This window comes from Bombus impatiens, unplaced genomic scaffold (genome assembly GCF_000188095.3).
Source record: "Bombus impatiens unplaced genomic scaffold, BIMP_2.2 scf_0102, whole genome shotgun sequence".
In the NCBI taxonomy this organism is placed as follows: domain Eukaryota; kingdom Metazoa; phylum Arthropoda; class Insecta; order Hymenoptera; family Apidae; genus Bombus; species Bombus impatiens.
The window spans coordinates 241,416-260,086 of record NT_176521.1 but is presented as its reverse complement, the minus strand read 5'-3'; the positions used below and the strand labels follow the sequence as shown (position 1 = coordinate 260,086).

The 18,671-nt window shown below is 30.8% G+C and overlaps 2 protein-coding genes across 6 annotated transcripts in view; both read left to right on the top strand.

Annotated features, from left to right (window-relative positions):
- The first annotated feature begins 64 nt into the window (after nt 1–64).
- Nucleotides 65–7,113, top strand: LOC100740086 (renin receptor). 3 transcript variants are annotated; one of them, XM_024364621.2, is made up of 8 exons: nt 65–228; nt 330–457; nt 636–866; nt 984–1,298; nt 1,410–1,502; nt 4,159–4,356; nt 6,234–6,345; nt 6,436–7,113. In XM_024364621.2, exons 1-8 carry the CDS (start codon nt 162–164, stop codon nt 6,513–6,515), a joined length of 1,224 nt encoding a protein of 407 aa, XP_024220389.1. In that variant the 5' UTR covers nt 65–161; the 3' UTR covers nt 6,516–7,113. The 3 variants fall into 3 exon arrangements, with proteins under 3 accessions (XP_024220389.1, XP_033174487.1, XP_024220391.1); XM_033318596.1 differs by lacking the exon at nt 4,159–4,356 and adding an exon at nt 2,756–2,878; XM_024364623.2 differs by lacking the exon at nt 4,159–4,356 and having other exon boundaries at nt 69–228.
- A 2,466-nt stretch (nt 7,114–9,579) lies between these two features.
- The window catches only part of LOC100741610, a 66,280-nt gene continuing 57,188 nt past the window's right edge, over nt 9,580–18,671 (top strand). Inside the window, exon 1 of one of the 3 annotated variants that reach the window (XM_012394917.3) lies at nt 9,580–11,147. In XM_012394917.3, coding sequence (XP_012250340.1) covers nt 11,069–11,147 — 79 coding nt within the window. In that variant the 5' untranslated portion in view covers nt 9,580–11,068. The remainder of the gene's footprint in view (nt 11,148–18,671) is intronic. The other 2 variants (XM_012394918.3, XM_033318597.1) reach the window with 2 other exon arrangements.

The window sequence follows — 18,671 nt, the reverse complement described above, 5'->3', positions numbered from 1 at the left end:
CATTATCTACTTATGACTACGCAGTTCATGTAGTTGTTACTATATGTCAGCACATACACCTGTTACTAAGCCTTCTCTTACGTTAATGTGCTGTATACTCCTTTGTGGTCATATGATCAGTTTGTGAATTGGTATCGAATTTAAGGGAGTGTCTTAATTTTATGGCAATATCTTTCAGAATAAAAATGTTCAAATTATTTTTGTGTTTTGTAGCTGCATTAGTTGCAGGTACGAATTTTATATAACGTTCCAAATGATATTTAAGCTTTAGTTTATATTCAATTAATTAACAAGGTTCAGGCATTACAATTGCTGTCTTCTTGTTACAGTTAAAGCAAGTGGAGATTTTGTAGTTTTACACAGTCCAAATAGTGTTATGTTCAATGGGAATGAAGAAGTGGAACAAAGCTTGCTTAAAGAAGTATTAGCGGCTGCTCTAGGGTTCACTGTCAAACTGGTGCATCTTTAAGTTATCTTTTATAGACCTTCATTTAATATTATTTTCTAAATCTTAATCAAAAAAGTATAGAGAAAGTTAGAAAATTAGATGTAGAATTCTACTATTAAGGATTGTGAAGCATAGAGCTTGTAATAATTAAAATTTTAATTGAATGTTATAATTTTTGTTATTATAGAGAGGAATATGGAGCGGTATTTCTATCACTGATCCATTTAGACTTCCAGAAGCTGTTGTTGCAGTAGCGATAGAAGGAGTAGATTCTTTGGACATACCAAAAGGAAAAAGATTTCCTTTAAATGTGAATGAAGTTGAAGAAACAACATGGCAGGCTCTTAGAGAACGTCTTGAAGAGAGAGACAATGATAATACCTTAGTGAGGATATCTTTAGGTGATGGTTTGGATGCTGTAAGTATTAGCTTTGACAAAATAATAAATCTTTTTAATAAAATTTTATTATAAATAAAGTTTGTGGACGAATATTCTGATTGAAGTTAAAATAATTTTTATTCAATACAAATTCAGCTAGGACAATCTGCTCTTGGAGAATTAAAACCCACCCCCATCGATGAAACATCTTTAAGAGCTTTAAGCCTAGGAAAAGAAGAGGACAAAAAGTTCCTTGAAGAAGTACAATTACTCCATGCTATTGCTAACAAAGCACCTTCAGCGATCAAACCAGATTCAAAGCCTGATATTTATTGGCTTGTCGTATCTTCTTTGCGCCCGATTTTAGATACTTATGGAAGTAATTCAACTGCATCTAGGGAAGCCCTGTCATTGTTGAATAATGCTTTGAATGTCATTCACGATGCATTTATTCAAGCTTATGATGGTCAGGTAAGAATCCTTTATAACATTTCTAAAAACTGTTGATATGTAGATACATTATTTTTATTATATTGTATAATATACTAGAATCTAATAAAAATTTTAATATTTTTTATTCAGGTATTGATTGTGGCATTCACAAATGATGCAACTAAGGTACATCATATCCGTTCAGTAACTTTAGACAGGCAAAAACGGGATGCTCCAGATACGGTTTGTATTTAAAGTTATATACGTTTATAAAATAAACTCGTAATTATAAATAACAAAGATACGAGTTAAATACACCGTATGAAATTTGGTCAAATTGATTTCTTCAAATTTTGCATATTTCGAGATATCAATTTTCTTTATTAATTCTTCCTATTATAAAGCGACTTTTTTCAAATCAGGGATCGTAGAAAAATTAATATTGAAAATTAGTGGCTTATATATGACTTTATAAATTCGCAAAATTTGAAAAAGGATCAATTAAAAATCATTTTACATGTTTATTAAATCAGTAACTAACCGATATTTCATAGAAAAATGAGAAGAAACTATATATTTCAGTAAGTGTGTGCATTTATCCAAATATGTTTTTCATAAAATATTACAGTTAATAGACCATGCGTAATTTCATGTATAATATTCAGCAATGTTGATGCTACAAATGTATTGTGCGCAAATAAATAAAACATAGAATAAATTTATTTGATATTAAATACTACTTCTCTCTACGGAACTTAAGATTTGTAAGCAATTAGCAAAAGTGAATAATAAATTACTTCATTTATCTAGCACTTTCGAAAATCTGGGAAGTCGATATTATGATTTTAAGTTAAGTAAAAACAACATTTGTATAAAATATAAAACAAGATCGTTAGAATGAATATTATCTTTTTTCCAGACATGACCGAATTTACGAAAATATATTTTAAATCTTCTATTTATTTTTGCATGAAAAATAAGTTTATATGCATTTGTACTATCAATACTGCCATATCCTGTAACCATTTATTTAATGAAACAACTGTTTGCATTTATAATGTATGTTAATATCATCTAATATAAACTAAACAAGAATTTTATGAAAGGATTTGAACAACACCTTATATATAGCTTTTGTAATACATTTGATATATTATATTCTAGCTTTTGAAGAAGCTGTTGATAAAGATGGCAAATTGGATCTACATTTCTCTAACATACTGTACTTATCTGACTTATTTGTTGGATTGAATATAATGAAAATTTGTTGATAAAATAATATTAGGTTCACAATATTAGGATATGACTATTTGTAACACATCCGAAACTAGCTGTGCTCCATGTTGAAACCGAATTTTGCGATGAAAAGATTTCAAACTGTCACTGATAAATGTTTTTGATTTACGTAAATAATGATTTCACATTCGCATTACAAGTACAATAAAAGTTATGTCAGAATATCCAATGATCGTGTCTAACACCTATATATTTTATAGGCTAATAGAACTAAAAATCTAGAATCTGCTTCGGAAGCTAAACGGATGAATAATAGTACAATATTTAATAACAACAACAATAATGATAACTATAATAATAATAATAATAATAATGTAATAAAGGTACGTTCGTATTGTTGCATGAACAGATATTCTATTGAAACTCAACAAGTGTATAAAAGTAGAGATAGCTTTTTGCATGATTTTCAAACATGCTAATGAACTATTATACAGACGATATTTATAATTCAAAACATTTCCTTGGTATGTTAAATTACCAAGAAATATTCAACATTTGATTTTCTACAGAATATACAAAAACAAATTTCAAATTAATATATTAATACATTTTCTTTTAACAAACAGAGCACAATATTCATTGAATTACTGATTTTATTAAACTTTTACATATTTATAGGTACTATATAATATTATATATATCGGAACAGCGGGATTACAAATTTCAATCAGAATTTTCCCAATTTTTCATCACAACCACTGATGATTGTTGTTAGCAGTAATAACATCTTTTGATGTTATGAAATGAAAAGCAATGTAGTCAAGCCTTACGCTGACTGTTGCTAGTAGTTGACATTCCTGCACATTCAGTGCTATTAGTTGCTCAATGTCCTTATTAATGACTTCAATCAATGGTGTGAACAAGCGGTCAACGATCACCAATTGCGATCACTAATATTCGCGACGAACTTTTAAATTTATATGAAATATTTAAGTTTCCTAGGAAACAAAACGGATTCATAAAGGAATTGGCAAAACTATCAAAATGGAAAATAATGGCGACAAATTTATGTTGGTTATCTAGCACGGCATCAGGCGAAATAGGAAAGAACACTTAAGGTTCAATAAACTATAAATTCTGGTTCTGGTTTTGTTAGTTTAACTGGAAGGCATAGGAAATTGTTTTGCGTGTGTATTCGTGTATTCTTATATTTGTTGATTCTTCTTTTTATTATCTACATATTTGATCGTATATAATAGGATAGCATAATCTCTCTTTTGTTGCTCGATTATAAAAATCTACAATATTAGGATTGCTGTGACAATTAGCGTAGGGTTTATTTAGTCATTGAACTATCTTACTACGTAAAATAAAATATATGATTTAATTTGAAACGAAGATTAGAAACGAATTATTTTTAATAAATAGTACATTTTGTGAAAAGGCATAATAGATGCCTGGATATTAACTTTCACAGTAGTCGTCATAAGTTCAAACACGATATAAGGAGCCTAATAAAATGTCCACTCTACACAATGTTCACAATATTATCGAACATATAGAGAATCCAAAATCGACAACTACTGTGACTACCAATAAATTAGGTTTGGATTAGTTGAGTCGTGCAACAATGTGTTGCTTACATAAACACATGTACTTATAGCAAGATGATCAACGAGGTGAAAAGAAAAAGATAGAAGACGAAGAGGATTCGAATACAAGTAATAATAACACTAGCACAAACTACAGTGATATGAATAATTCTACTGCGAATAGCGATACTCGTGATGATAGTGGAATCAGTGAGAATCAGGATATGACTAATATGGATATATATTCCAACACACAAAATATAGGACAGGTATCACGAAACCCCTTAACATGCATTCTAAAGTTTTAATTTGCATATTATTTGACAATTTATAATTTATACGCATTTTATCAAACGAAAATTAGGGATACGCTTATTGGAGGAATGTTCGATATGTATCCCCATTTATTTTAGCGATACACTTCAATGTAAAAGAATATTCTTTAGCTTTTATATTTTGTTAGCATACAGATCTAATATTTTACTCCATAGTCGTTTCGTTACGAGACATGTATACAATTTTATGTATGCCTTTGTTAAATTGTGTATGATTTCGATAAATATCCATATGATTCGGGGTGTCTTATTTGAATGAAATAACATATAAATAATAAATATAACATGATAAATAAAATTGAAAATTATGAGCAGCTTAAAAATTCGAGTAGAACCTTAGGGCATGTTTTTGACAATGAGTGCCTGAAAGCCGTGCGAGTGCGGATACGGGTACAAAATACGTTGTCACCCGTGGAAAATGCTTTCAAACAAGAGTTCATATTATTCTATATTATTGGACAGTACATTAAAGTATTCCATTGATCAAGAATATTACTTACATTGACACCACATACTTCTTTTACTTCTATGATTTTAAGGTTTATTACTCAACAATCACGCATAACACATCTCATTCTTAATCGCAATATTTAAGGATTTTTTTTTTTATTTCAATTTTTATTACAGTAAAAGGTACGTGTGCGTATCTCGGAGGGCTGCGATCTTTTCATATAACGTGAATGAACAATTTTGGAAGCTATAAAATGATAAATATAATAAAATGAAATACATTAATATGTAGTTCGTTACGTTTACTTGTTTTATGTATTTAAACCTACAACAAGTCTAATGTAAGCTACTACGTTAACTACTAATAACTTTACTTTAGTCTTATTTGAAATAAAGCACGTCTTCATTGAATCATTATCATTCAATATGCTACACGTATTTCATACCTAATATACTGACTGAAATATTTTATTCTTAAATTACACGACATTACTAAAAGAGAAACGTAAAACATTTCACATAATCATCGCATAATGAATGTAGATATAATCGTTAAAGTAAAGGATGTACGTGGTTTCAGTTTGCAAGATATTATTCACACGCTTATAAAAATTTATCGAAAGCTTTAGAGTCGCACCGCTTCTTATTAAATGCTTGTTGCCGATAGTTCAGTTTCTTTGGATGTATATGTAATCACATACTCGTGTTTCATGTACAATGCTTCTATCCATTGTTATCAATTTCATCGCTTCATTTTTTTAAGTGGCATATATTAGAATTATATTAGAATTTCGCAGATATTTGAATATTTGAATGTTGATCGTTCAGATTTAAGAAATATTAGAATTTCTTTCTCGTTGTTTCATAAAATGAATACTTCGCGAGTATTTGTCGAGTTAAGTGAATCACCAGGTAGATCATAATAATATTTCTTAATTATCTTGTAATTGTAATGTTGTTTAATTGTATTATTACTCGGTAAGATGCATGCTGATCTTATAGTAGAAAAACATAATACGAATACAATCTTAATACGTTTTGTACCAAATAATTTAGTCACATCTTCAAGCTAAAATTTTGCTTGTATCGATCAACGTGGTCCACCAATGATCCACGATGTACGAAACGTATTAAATAAACAAAAATATATCATTTACAAAGTATAATAGACACAAAACACAACATTTTTGTGAAATTTATGTTTACACCAGCTACATTTTATATAATACTAAGAACACTTGTTAACTGCTAATATTACACGATTTAGAACACATTTAATAAATGCATCAATTTTCTTGCAGCTATACTGCTGCAATAATGTGTAATATGTAATATTTTACACATGAAGATTTTTGTTCCAGGACGTAACGATTCGCTCGCGCTCGAAAGACTACACGGAAAATTATCCCATTATCTTTAATATCCTCTTATGGTTTGGAGTTGTTTTTGTCTTTTCACTGTTTGCTATTTGCAGTACGTAATAATTTTTCGTTTATTATCATTATTATTTTATCAAATAATATATACAAGTATTGTTTTAACTTTGATTTATTACGAAAACAGTTGCCATTTCGCAAATGGATCCAGGCCGAGATTCTATAATATACAGGATGACTTCTAATCGTATGAAGAAGGATAATTAAATGTAAATACAAGCTAAATACATAATAATAATGAAAAGAATGTTCTGCATATAATCTGTACTTAATTTATTGATGATTCGTACGATATGCATCCAAAATTTCACTTCGAATCGATGTGGTATCATTTTGTATCCTAAAGATGTAACGAATCACTATGATATACTCATATGTAAAATGTGTATTTGTAAACGGTCAATCATTAATATTAATCGTTCAACTTAGTGTAAACAATGTCTGGTATTCTTTGTTGCATATTACATTTAACCAATAAACGATTACGAAATCACACCCGTAGAATGATAATAAAAATGTTCGAAGTAGATGAAATTTGTCATAAACGAGTACAAATAATAGCAGAACATGTATGCAAATGTGTAGTTATATAAAATAATGTTACGAAAGTTAAGTTGAGCTTTTTGTTACCTAAAGTAATGAATAATTATAAAACAGATCATACCATATTATATTATGATCTTAGAGATTTAACAAATTTTGAAATTTGAGCTGTCTTTAAATATTATGAAAATTTGTATCGAAAGAATCAATGAGTTAATCTGTAAATTTTTATCTGACAAATATTAAATCGAATTATGCGGTACTGATTGGTAATCTTGATTTTCATAAATCGGTCTTATCTCTCGAAGCGATATCCTTTTCATACATATACAAATTTTGACTAAGAAACTGCACATATTTATTGCACAAGAAACAGTTACCAAATATATTATGTCTTTAGTATACTTTATCTTATAGGTTTACTTTGTGATTGAAATTAGTTTGTACGATCTCGCATTTGTATCAATTTTCACTTAGAAAATTTTGTTAGTTCAATAACAGTATTTTCATGAAAATGAAAACCATGAAAACTATAATAAGCCCGTGTCAGTATATATATAAATCATTCCATAGGAATATTGTATTAATATAATATATAAATAATGATGTATTATAAATTAATATATATAACAGACAAACAAAAGATTTTTTTTACAGCTTCTTTCTTTGATTAATTAAGAGTTTATTGTGTATTGTATATTAAAGAAAATCCCCTTTTTCCTGCTCCATTTTTCCTACGGTAGTAATATACTTTGCAAGTCAGTCATAATTCATAACTCGTGTATTTTATGCCAGATGACAACTGCTATTGCAACAAGTGGAGATTTTCAGTATGTATATATTAATCGTGAAACAACGTCGCTAATTACTGTTTTAAATCGTTCCACGGTGATTCACAATCTTCTCGATCATAATTGCATCCAATCACTACGCGATACTAACATAAGTACATAATCTGATCTTTTGTTCTTTTTGTTTCCTCCGAAATCAACTAATTGTAAAAATCATTCCATGACAAATCGATCGCTTTAATACTCGATGCCTGAGACTTTCTTTAAGGCGGAGCATGTTGTAGCTTATATCATATGATTAAAGTTATCAGTTTTTGCTGACATTTACGAAAGCCACCAGCATAAAAGAATTTTTATATCCGTAATTATTACACGTAAAAACATTCCTTTCTTTTTAATTACAATTATAAAAGATTATTCTTTTCGTTTGACTCATTTTACGAAGCTAAGAAAAATACTTTTACTTTGCAATTTTGATCCTTGATTCACCTCTGAACGCTCTGTTAAAAAATTTGAAAAAAATATCTTCGTATTCCGTGGACTTTTTTTTTCCTTACGAATTACGCTATCTTGCTTTTTAATCACACTTCGAAATTGTAGTCATAACAGACAGAGATACCGTATAACGATTCAAGTAAGCGCAAACACTCGCCTACGATAAACTCGGAAAAATCGAATGTCCTTTAACGAATAGTTAAAAAAAACAAGATCCAAGCTACGTTCACAATCGGACGAATATTTTCAGCCTTTCTTTTTTTTCGTTCTATCCTGTTCACCTTTGATATATGTTCCATATAGTATTAGTCTATTCCATCAATCTACTCAAACCTTCAAAGAAACGTTTGTCGACACAACACTGACATTATCGATATTCTTATACAAAGTCTCGTAACTTTGAAAGTTTCGAATATCTAAACTGAATAGTAATCGAGTAATTCGAACATTAAAATAGTTCGACTATTTTAGCAAGCTCGAGACAATTCAACCTAGTCGAACGATTTCGATAATCTAAACGTCCGAATAATATAATAGCTCGAAATTAGATTGTTAAAACAATAAATTTTATTACAAGACGCAAGAACAGAGGTTACCTTGTGCCTCTCCACTGTACGTTCTTGAAGGTTTAGCCCCCACCTTCGCGATCCCCACTCGAATATACCTTTAGTTTCCCACCAAACTATACACCTGTCGTTACAGGTAAGAAGGAGCAGTGGTTTCTGTCACTTACGTTGAATCCGGCTTAATGGATGTAGGGTAGTGTTGATTTGCAAAGTTTCCGTCACACATGCGTCAAGTTTTGTTATTCGAAAATTACAATAGTTGTTTACCACGTGGTCCGTGATCATTCAGGCATCTTTCGATAAGTGAACTTCGAGCTGCTTTTGTGAAAATACTTATCATTTGAATGAACAGCAGAGAGAAAAAGGATTCACGTTCCTTTATTTTCTCGTCCTTCGTAGTTGTTTTTGTTGACTCTTCCTTTCGTTGGTAATACGAAAACAATTCTGAGAACCGGCAATCTCTATGATAACTGTTACGGCCAGTGACGAGGAATATGGTGATTTTAAATGTAAATTTCCAAAGATATGGTGCAAGGTATTGTGTTTACAGCTGTTAATATGATTGAAAGGAATAGGAACAATTTAATAATCTTTTAACAATATCGTGTGTTTCTCGAAGAATCGAACGAAGTATTTTATTCTATATTTCGATATGTTACGCGTAGAGACAAGCACGAATGAAAGAAAAATAACGAGAACGATGTAAAAACCATTTACAATTATTTTTACGAGCCACATTTTCAAGAGCGAGATAAAATTATTTCCACCAAATTAAATCCCGTTAATAGTATTATATCGTATCTTCGAACTACTGTATTCTAATGTTGAAGAGCACTATCTATTAAAAGAACTAATGTTTCAAGAGCACTATCAGTACATTTTTATAAAATAAAATTGTTTGCACAGCAGGAAATCAAGCTGCCATTATTAATTTTAATTAAAACCGAGGTCTAAATTGAAAACTATCAATAATGTGCTATATCACATCTTTCAACTATTGAACTCTAATGTATTCGAAAAATATGTTAGCAACAAGGAAAACTATAAATGGAATTCATTGATATCAACGTTGCAAGGATCAAAGATAAACTGATGGATCAACGGAAGAATTAAAAGTATAATATCGATCAACAGAATTTTCCACGAACAGTGTGATTCTATACTCTTAAAGAAGAATATCGGATAAAATCAACAAAAGAAATAATCTTTATTATCCAGTTGCATCTTCGTGTTCTTTTGTCGTCGCATATCTTTCGACAGGATATTTTACTCGTAATTGAATACAATCAAACAATCAGGCCGCTATTGTGTAAGAGAAACGTAATTGTTGTTTTACATATAAAACATAGAAGAGATAAAGATGATTTTTGAGGAAAATGTGCGCGCATTTCGAGAAACAACTACAATGTTATCAACGATGCGGTATCTTTGTTGGCCATCTGTATCTTCAAGAAGCCGGAAAATCGGAGTTCGTAACTTTGGCTTTACGTAACACAGTCTGCGACGTCTAGACTCTTTCAAGGTTGTGCTATGGCCCGCAGGAAGCGCTGTGTTAATGTGCCTGGGATTATAGTATCATAACAAGAGTTCAGATTAACAGTAGGTAGCTTTCTTTGTATCAGTCGCAATACATACTCGGGGAAGTGATTTTCGCATAGATTCAAGAATTACCACAAACCGCCAGAACGATACATCAATCTACGTATGTTTAATAAAAATAGCGAGTAATAATGAGACACGAATCTGCGATATTACTTATTCTGGTTGAGCTCTAAAGGTCAAGCAAGAACATTGTAAAACATATGATAGAGTTAGTTAAAAGAAAATTTGTATTCGTTTGGCCGTCGCACATCCTGTGAAAACAAGCATTCAAGTCTACTTCATTTTGTGCACGTTAAACACATTATGCATGTTAAATAAATGAAAGAAGAATTCCTATTCCGCGCGTGTAGGTATGTATGATTTATGCGCGTTCTACGTTTTCACGTGTAAAATAATTGACGCGGCAAATATTCTAGTTACACGTGGAATTTGTAACACGGGAGATTATATTGTAATCTGTTATTTTCATTGAATCACTAGTCGATTAAAATCGGAACATCTCAACCGTTGCAAAAGAGTATAACTCTTATTGAAAACATTTCTAACGTTTTGAACGAAGAAAGTAATTGTTATTAGGGAAGAAGTGATTAAAGGAATTGGAAAAGGATATGTGATAAAGAATCTTGTGGGCAATTGTGCGTTATTGACGTCAAAGCTATTATCGCTAGATATCGAAAACAAGAAGTTAGAAGGAACAGTGACGATTAGTTGTTCCCCAAGTGCCAGAATACGGATCTACAATTAAACATCTGACAATACAGCGATGAGCGTGAAAATCGTCGTGAGTGTGACGGAGATTGCAGACATGAGTTCTAAGGATCGTTACGTGATCGAAGGGGTAGGTAAGTCTGTATCCAAAATGATCACCATTATCTTTATTAAATATTCTTCTAATAATATTAATTGCTTAAACAGATTATGTGTTTTATGAGTTTAATATATGAGCATAATTATAAACGCAATATTTCATGCCTACACTCGGATGTAGACTCGGATCAAGTTATGTTACGCTAATTATCATAATTATTTTTAGATGATAATTGAAGAATAGATTCGGCAATTTAATCTTGTAAAAATAGTCTGCACAAGAGATTAAATAAGTAAAATTTCTCTTTTATGTTTAACAACGATATTTCAAAATCTAAAACTAATATGCTTATCGATATTTCTTCTCTGTATTTTTGATACTACGACACAATACATGAACTTTTTAAATTTGTTATCCTTTCTTATACGTTGTTTTAAAAATATGACGATTATCTTTCGTTAACACGATTCGATCGACATATTAACATTAATTGATATGTTTATTTACATTTTCAGAACATAAATTCTTGTCTGCGAAATATTTTGTGTTCTTTTCTTATTTCGAGGCAATTATTTTCCAATACTTCTGTCACTCCTTTTTTTATATAATTTGTTTGTAATGATTAATGCGAAGTAGTAACGTATTTCAAGTATTTGCATCGAAAATTACATTGTTAACTTACCGCCTCTCAACATTCAAATTTCAACATTCAATTATAGCACAGGAAAATGCTGTTTATCTATGTATCTTTGAAGATTTTTATGTCAGACAAAACTAATAAAAGGAACATACTTTATTGTTTAAATACAAACTTTCTAGATCGAATAATATTTTTACCTATTTCTTTCACAAAGATTTCCTCAGTTGAGAAAAATTTCCTGAGTGAAGAATTTCCTCCAATGTTGTTTTATTTGGAAAAAACGTAATAATGAATCATTTGATATCATTGAGCGTACTAGTTTACATAAGAAACTGAAATACTTGGAAGATATTTGTAATATTCCTTATTTTAAACCAGAGTTTCTAGTTAGTTTAATACCGTAGTATCTATACATACGTAAAAACCAGGAATATAGCTATCGGCAGTTTTCAAGTTTAAACTTAATTACTAAATCATATCTGTTTTTCATTCGATTATTCTATGCAAATTATATGGTCTTGTTGTAAAATGGACAAAACTTAGCTTATCTAAATTATTGTTGATAAAGTAGCATGTTATTTCTTTCATAACAAAATACTTTCCATAGTCGCTAAGAACACTTAAATGTCTAAAAGTCTGTCCAAGGTAATAAATTCGTTATTGTTCGCTTTTAGAAAAAATCCAATTATACCTAGCTTAGAACATTTAAGTTATAGATGAATTTAATGGCAGTATCAATTATTTAGAAATACTAATGGTCAGGCGATGACTATTATATTATATAAAATACTAGGTTCTCCGGAAAGTTTCTTTCGTTTCATAAGGTGATAATAGATGAACAACAATTTCTGTTTTATATTATTTTATTGAATTAGGTGTGGCCCATTTCATTCTATTTCTATTATGTTCGTGCATAATTCAATGAACTAATATAAAACAAAAAATATTGTGCGTCTATTATTTCCTTACAAAACGAAAGAAACATTTCGAACAACATAATAAAATTTAAGAAAAACGTACAGTCAGTGTCAGAAATCTTCGTACATTCTCTAAGAAGGTCATTTTCATTTAAATAAAACATACATATATGTGTAACGTCGTATAATAAGATATTTATTTACGCATATAGAATAATAATTAAATAGCTCTTACAGCTCTGCAGTGTAATTTCATTTTAGCATTTTGTTTTGATAAAAATGACCTTTTTATGGAGTGTAGGAATATTTTTACGGGTGCCTGTGTATGAACAAGAAACTGCGGGTTTCGTATAAATCATTTTTTTATAATATATTTACGTCAAGAAATACAGAACCTGCACATGACAGCAACATTTTGCATAATTGATGGTAACCTGGACAATTTTTGAATGTCGTCAATGGCCTTTTATTTGCCTTGCAAGTGTTACAAGCAATGGTAATCGCTGGTTGCGCGTGACTTGCGCGTGATTATGGAGTTATCCCTAAGGCGGTTAAATTCAATGATTAGGGTGATGTACGCAATTGGTACAATCGACAATTTGTTGCAGTGCTTATGGTGTCAAACTTTTGAAATATCGACTTACCACGCTGTAGTCAAAGAGTCGTACAGTTTGAGTGATCTAAGAATGATGAATATACCATCGGTATTATAGAGCTTAACTGGGACTTGCTTATTACAGTGTTTAACCGATCTTGCTGCGTAGAATCAGCGATGAAGTTATGTAACGGTCTTCTAAAAGAATGTGCCCCCAATTCATGCCACTTTCGTGCTCGAAAATTGGGCTGAAAACGCGGATTGCAAAGTAAACGTGCTTGCTTTTAATATAAGAAATCAGTTGTCCTGAACAATTGAATCAATCCATAACGTGTCTGAAAAATGTTTTAATTTAACCATCATTCAACGAAGGTTGGATAACTGCTGTCGAATATTTCATTTTCTAACGATAAAGCAAAGAATCAAAAAGTAAGAAAAGCAATAAATTAACAAACCAAATAGAAAACTGAATGTATTGTATATAGGAAATAAAATGCTTCATACAGTTTGATAGAATAATAACACATAAATATAATCTAAAATGTAATAATGGTGAAATATCTACGATGAGCCAAAATTGAGCCAACCTTCGTCACCTGAGTGACGATTCTGTGAATTGTTAATTACAAAAAGAATTATTTGCATATTCAACGGTTCCATTCGATCTGCTCGTACATTTTCCCATTTAGAAATTTTTAATAGGAAAATTTAATTTTGAAAAAATCGTAGACTTTCGTGGCTGTAACTTATTGTTGACTATCATCTGGCTGTTGTCTACATTTTATGGGGTTGTTTGGTGAAGGTCAAGTATACTATATGGTGATGTGGCGTTCAACGATAATTACAATGTTCACTGTACTGCAATTTAGGTATACTGACGTGTCAGGGTCATTTTTCGAGCAGCAATCGAGGGAAATCGTTTCCCTTGATGCGTACTTGAGTGTTTTGCCGCGTAAAATTACTTGTAAGATTGAAATTTAAGAAGCTTGAAGATAATTCTCTTGAACCACTGTCCTGCTAATATAATGAAAAATACTCTAGCAGGAATTATTATATTAGGCAATTTAAGATTATCCTATGTTCACAAATACTTTGAACAGAAGCATTGAGAAAGTTTCTGATTCAATTCTTTAATAATATTTCTCGAAATATTTTCATTTTGTTTTACGGTTCAAGATCAATTTGAAATCATAGTACCTTATTAAAATCCAATGGTTCCAATTTAATAAGGTATAACGATGATATTGAATCGATCTTCAATTTATTAAAATTCCATGATTCGAATTTAATGAGGTATACTGTTATTGAATTGATCTCGAATTGATTTACGATGTTGCGATTAAAAAGAAGAATTACGCAAAAAAAAGAAAGATATTTAAAAATCGATATGTATTCACTCAGGTCTTATGAAATACAATGCATTTTCAGAGAAACACATTTTGGTAAGATCAATAAATAACAAGTTATTCTAGGTGGCAGTTCTTGTTGATTCACTCTGGGTAAATATTTCGTCAATCATGAATTTTTCGAATATTTTAGATGTTCATATACAAAAATTTGAAAGAATTGATTTATGTAAAATGTACGTTTGATGGATGAAGATCAAACTTTTCCTTATCTTCTGATCGTTGTAAATCATCTATATATGGTATGAAAATACTGTTTCGTTAATATAAATAATATTATGTAAATAGCGTTATAAATAATATGATATAAATAAAATTATTTACACAATATCAATATTATTCGTATTATATCGCTTAAATACATAATATGTAAAACTACACACACGTTGTTCAAGCGCAGTAAGTGTTGATCTTCGATGAGAAACGCATTGAACGTAAGTACGTTTCCACGCGGAAGATTTTTTGGTGAGTGAAGGTCCTCGAATGCTACTTTTTCTTTTTATCGAATCGAACGTTATACGTGTGTACCGAGACGTTTCCATTCGGGCCAAACCAGTTCCGGTCGGATATTATACATCGCGTGTTCCACGTAATTGCAAAATACTGCCTGCTTTATAGAATACCAACAATAATTACGAAATTTATTATTTCACAGGAAGGACAAATTTTTTGTAAGCCATTTCATTAAATTTTTTAATTTAATTTCCAAATTTCTACCGGCTTCAGAATTCGGCTAAATCCAAGTGTAAAGCCGATATAATACGACAGAATTAATTAGACAGAATAAAAGAAAGTCATATAGCATAAACTAGAAAATGATATAGCTGCGTAATTGTTGCGTGCCTGATTCTGCAAAGTGTATAACGTATTTTACTTTTGTTTATTAATGCAAACACAATAAGAAATATCATCGTGATACAACGATTTTAATGAAATATTGTAGATTCATAGTGTAGCTGAAAATAATTAACACGTGTATTTTTTATCGACAATTGTCTGCATTTAAAAGATGAGAAGAATGGTCGGAAAATTCAGGCATTCGGGGAAGTGGTGTTCTCTGAAAGCAGCTATGATGGACATTTTACTCGCTTGATTTACGTTATACACTTTAATTTCTTAACAAGGCTAGGAAGTATTATGACTAAGTTGGAAAAAGGAAATCCTCGTGGTACAGGAAGTCTGGTTACAGTTCATTGGAGGTTAGTTACTCTTAAGTGTCTCGTTGATCAATTTCTTAAGCTATGAAGGATTAGCAAAGAGATATCGCAAGTTTGCGAGGCAGAAAAGGCGGCCAAACTGGGGTTGAAAATTGAAGGAGTGTTTCAGTATATAATATGTAAGTCATGTAAAATAAGAAATTCACGTTGATAACTATTTGAATTTTTATATCAATGACTTGACTGATGCGAGCAAGTATAGAAGTATCAAAGCATATTTTACATCAAGTAAAATACAACTAAGCGTACTCAACTTGTGCGAAATTACAGAATTATTAAATTCTTGACCAAGTATTGTCGACATTCGAACTGTTGTAAATTTCGTGAAAAAAAAATCGCATAACAATCTGTCTAGTCTTATTTTAAGGTTTGAAGCTTACTCTGATGTTTTTATATCGTATGACGAGCGGGAAAATGAAGGTACTTTTCTTTTTCGAAAATTTGCCATTTTCAATTGATTGTACGGAGTTTGCAAAATTTTCTTCGAGATTCGCTTTAAAATGCCTTTGTAAAGCAGAGTCTCCCCTTTACGACGACCTTAAAAAGCTTGATGTACGATTTCTTTTTCGCCATTTTATCGCACTTTAAATGAAAAGTCGAGCTGCCGGCATTGGAGTAATAATCCAAGGTACACCTCGAGGAGGTTGCATGGTCAGACTTGTTCCTTGTGTGTAGCGTATTTAATGCGTGTGTTAACCGTGTAACGTGTGTATGATGCGTATGCTTAGGCTGCGTTAGCGTGTTTGTTTAATGTGCGTATTGTGTATGTTTAATGCGTGTGTAGTATAAAGAGGATTTCACGTTCGATTCTGTCAAAGACTTCAGGCTCGTCAGGTTCTTGTTAAATGTACTAAATACACACTAAACACACGTGTAGAAGCACAGGAGATACAAATCCAACCGTGCAAAAATGTATAAAGTATTCAAAGTAGAGTACCTATTATAATATTTAGTAAATCGGAAAAATGTCGACTTGCATGTAATTTGCATTAAATATCCCTTTACTTTATTTTACTTTATTTTTCTTTAACTATTTTATATATTTTTGCGTATTGCGTACATTGTGTACACGTTTGTACCATTATAAATTTCTGCAAATGTAAACATCCGCAATCTCCTACCGAGGAATTAGTGGGATTATAGGAACCCGAAAGAGTATTTGTAGTTAAGTAAATAACAGTTCGGATTGATCAGGAAAATAAATAGCAATGATGTTTCAAAGTGTGTATGTTTAGTGTGTGTCTAATGCAGGCAAGAATCCTTGTCCTATCCTGTCAGAGTTCTCAGGTTCGTTAGGTTCTTGCTAAACGTACTAAACACGCACACTACACATGAGATACAAGTCGGACCGTGCAACTTACTCGTGGTGTATCTTGGATTATTCTAATCCCGGTGACGCTTTTTTACTTCAAAGTTCAATAAAACCGTTGCAAAGAACGGTATAGCAAAAGAAAAAGTATCTTCACCTCTGCGGGCATAGAGAAAAATAAACGCAGTATTCCAAAAGAGGAAGTCTCGCGCTTTAAAATAAGCTCAGGCATATTATTGCGCGGTATTTTTTCAAGAATTTATAACAGTTCGAATATCGACAATTTTCCACGGAAAATCTTTAGTGGCTAATTACATCTATTGCACAGCCTATTAACAATGAACAAAAAACATGATCGTTTTAGTCAAGCCTATTTAAGTTTAAGTAACTCGAAGTAAATGACTCGACTAATAAAAATGAACGTAGGTATTTCAAAGGATACTTTAAGTCAAGTAAAATAAGATTATACTCAATGTGTAATTTCAATTTGATTGTGATATATAACCTATTATTATGTTTGATGCGATTTTAAACAATCAATTAAAAACAAAGAGAACTCCATATTAATAGAGTGATGTCAAATCTATTTGAGTACAAATGATTTATAGCGAGTGACTTGATTAATGAATAGATTGCGGATGTTTATACAATTCCATATTTTTACGAGCGTAGCTAAAGAAATGTAAGATAGAAATTTTAACTAGTAAACACTACAAATAAAACTTCATTAGTCACTAAAGATGCAAAAATGTGTGAAGAATCCAAAGTAGAATGTCTATTATAATATTTAATAAATTTTTTACATTACTTTACTTTAACTATTTCATATACTTTTGCATATTGCCTACATTGTGTACGCGCTTGTATCATTGTATATTTCCACAAATGTAAATACTCGCAATTTATTAATAGGAAAATAGAAACCTGATAGAATATTTATAGTTAAGGAAAAAACAGTTCCCGTAGGATAAGAAAATAAAATGCAATGATGTTTCCCGCTCTGAATTATATTCGGAAATCAAACGAGAAATCTTCGTTCACTCTAATTGTAAATAGAAACAGTCAGTAATGATATTTTCCGGGTGATTCATCCTTTGTTTGCAGTTGTAATTTTTCAAATGGTTTCTTCTTATGTAATATTAAGTGGAATATACGCTTTAATCCGTGTAGATGAGCGAATATTAACGGATTCTATAAAACAACGATGTAACATTTCCAATCTATTGACGTTACTAAAAGTTCAATTCATCGTGATAGATGATATTTCGCGAATAGGCAATAACTAATTACGTAGAAGTCGTTACGTTGACGTAAATTTCTTGCGTTGATACAACGAACAGTTTTTAATACGTGATAAACCGTGGCAGGACTATTTTGAAGCTATGACAACTGGTTTATTCTCCTTAAACTGCTAGGTCTCATGTACCTACCTTATGTACGTGTAAGTTTGTACGTAATCTTATTAGCTAATCAC

Coding starts and splice junctions, on each gene's coding strand:
- LOC100740086 (XM_024364621.2), top strand. CDS start 162: ATGGCAATATCTTTCAGAATAAAAATGTTCAAATTATTTTTGTGTTTT. Junction 1,503..4,158: donor AACGGGATGCTCCAGATACG/GTTTGTATTTAA, acceptor ATGTACTTATAG/CAAGATGATCAACGAGGTGA. Junction 6,346..6,435: donor TTCACTGTTTGCTATTTGCA/GTACGTAATAAT, acceptor TTACGAAAACAG/TTGCCATTTCGCAAATGGAT.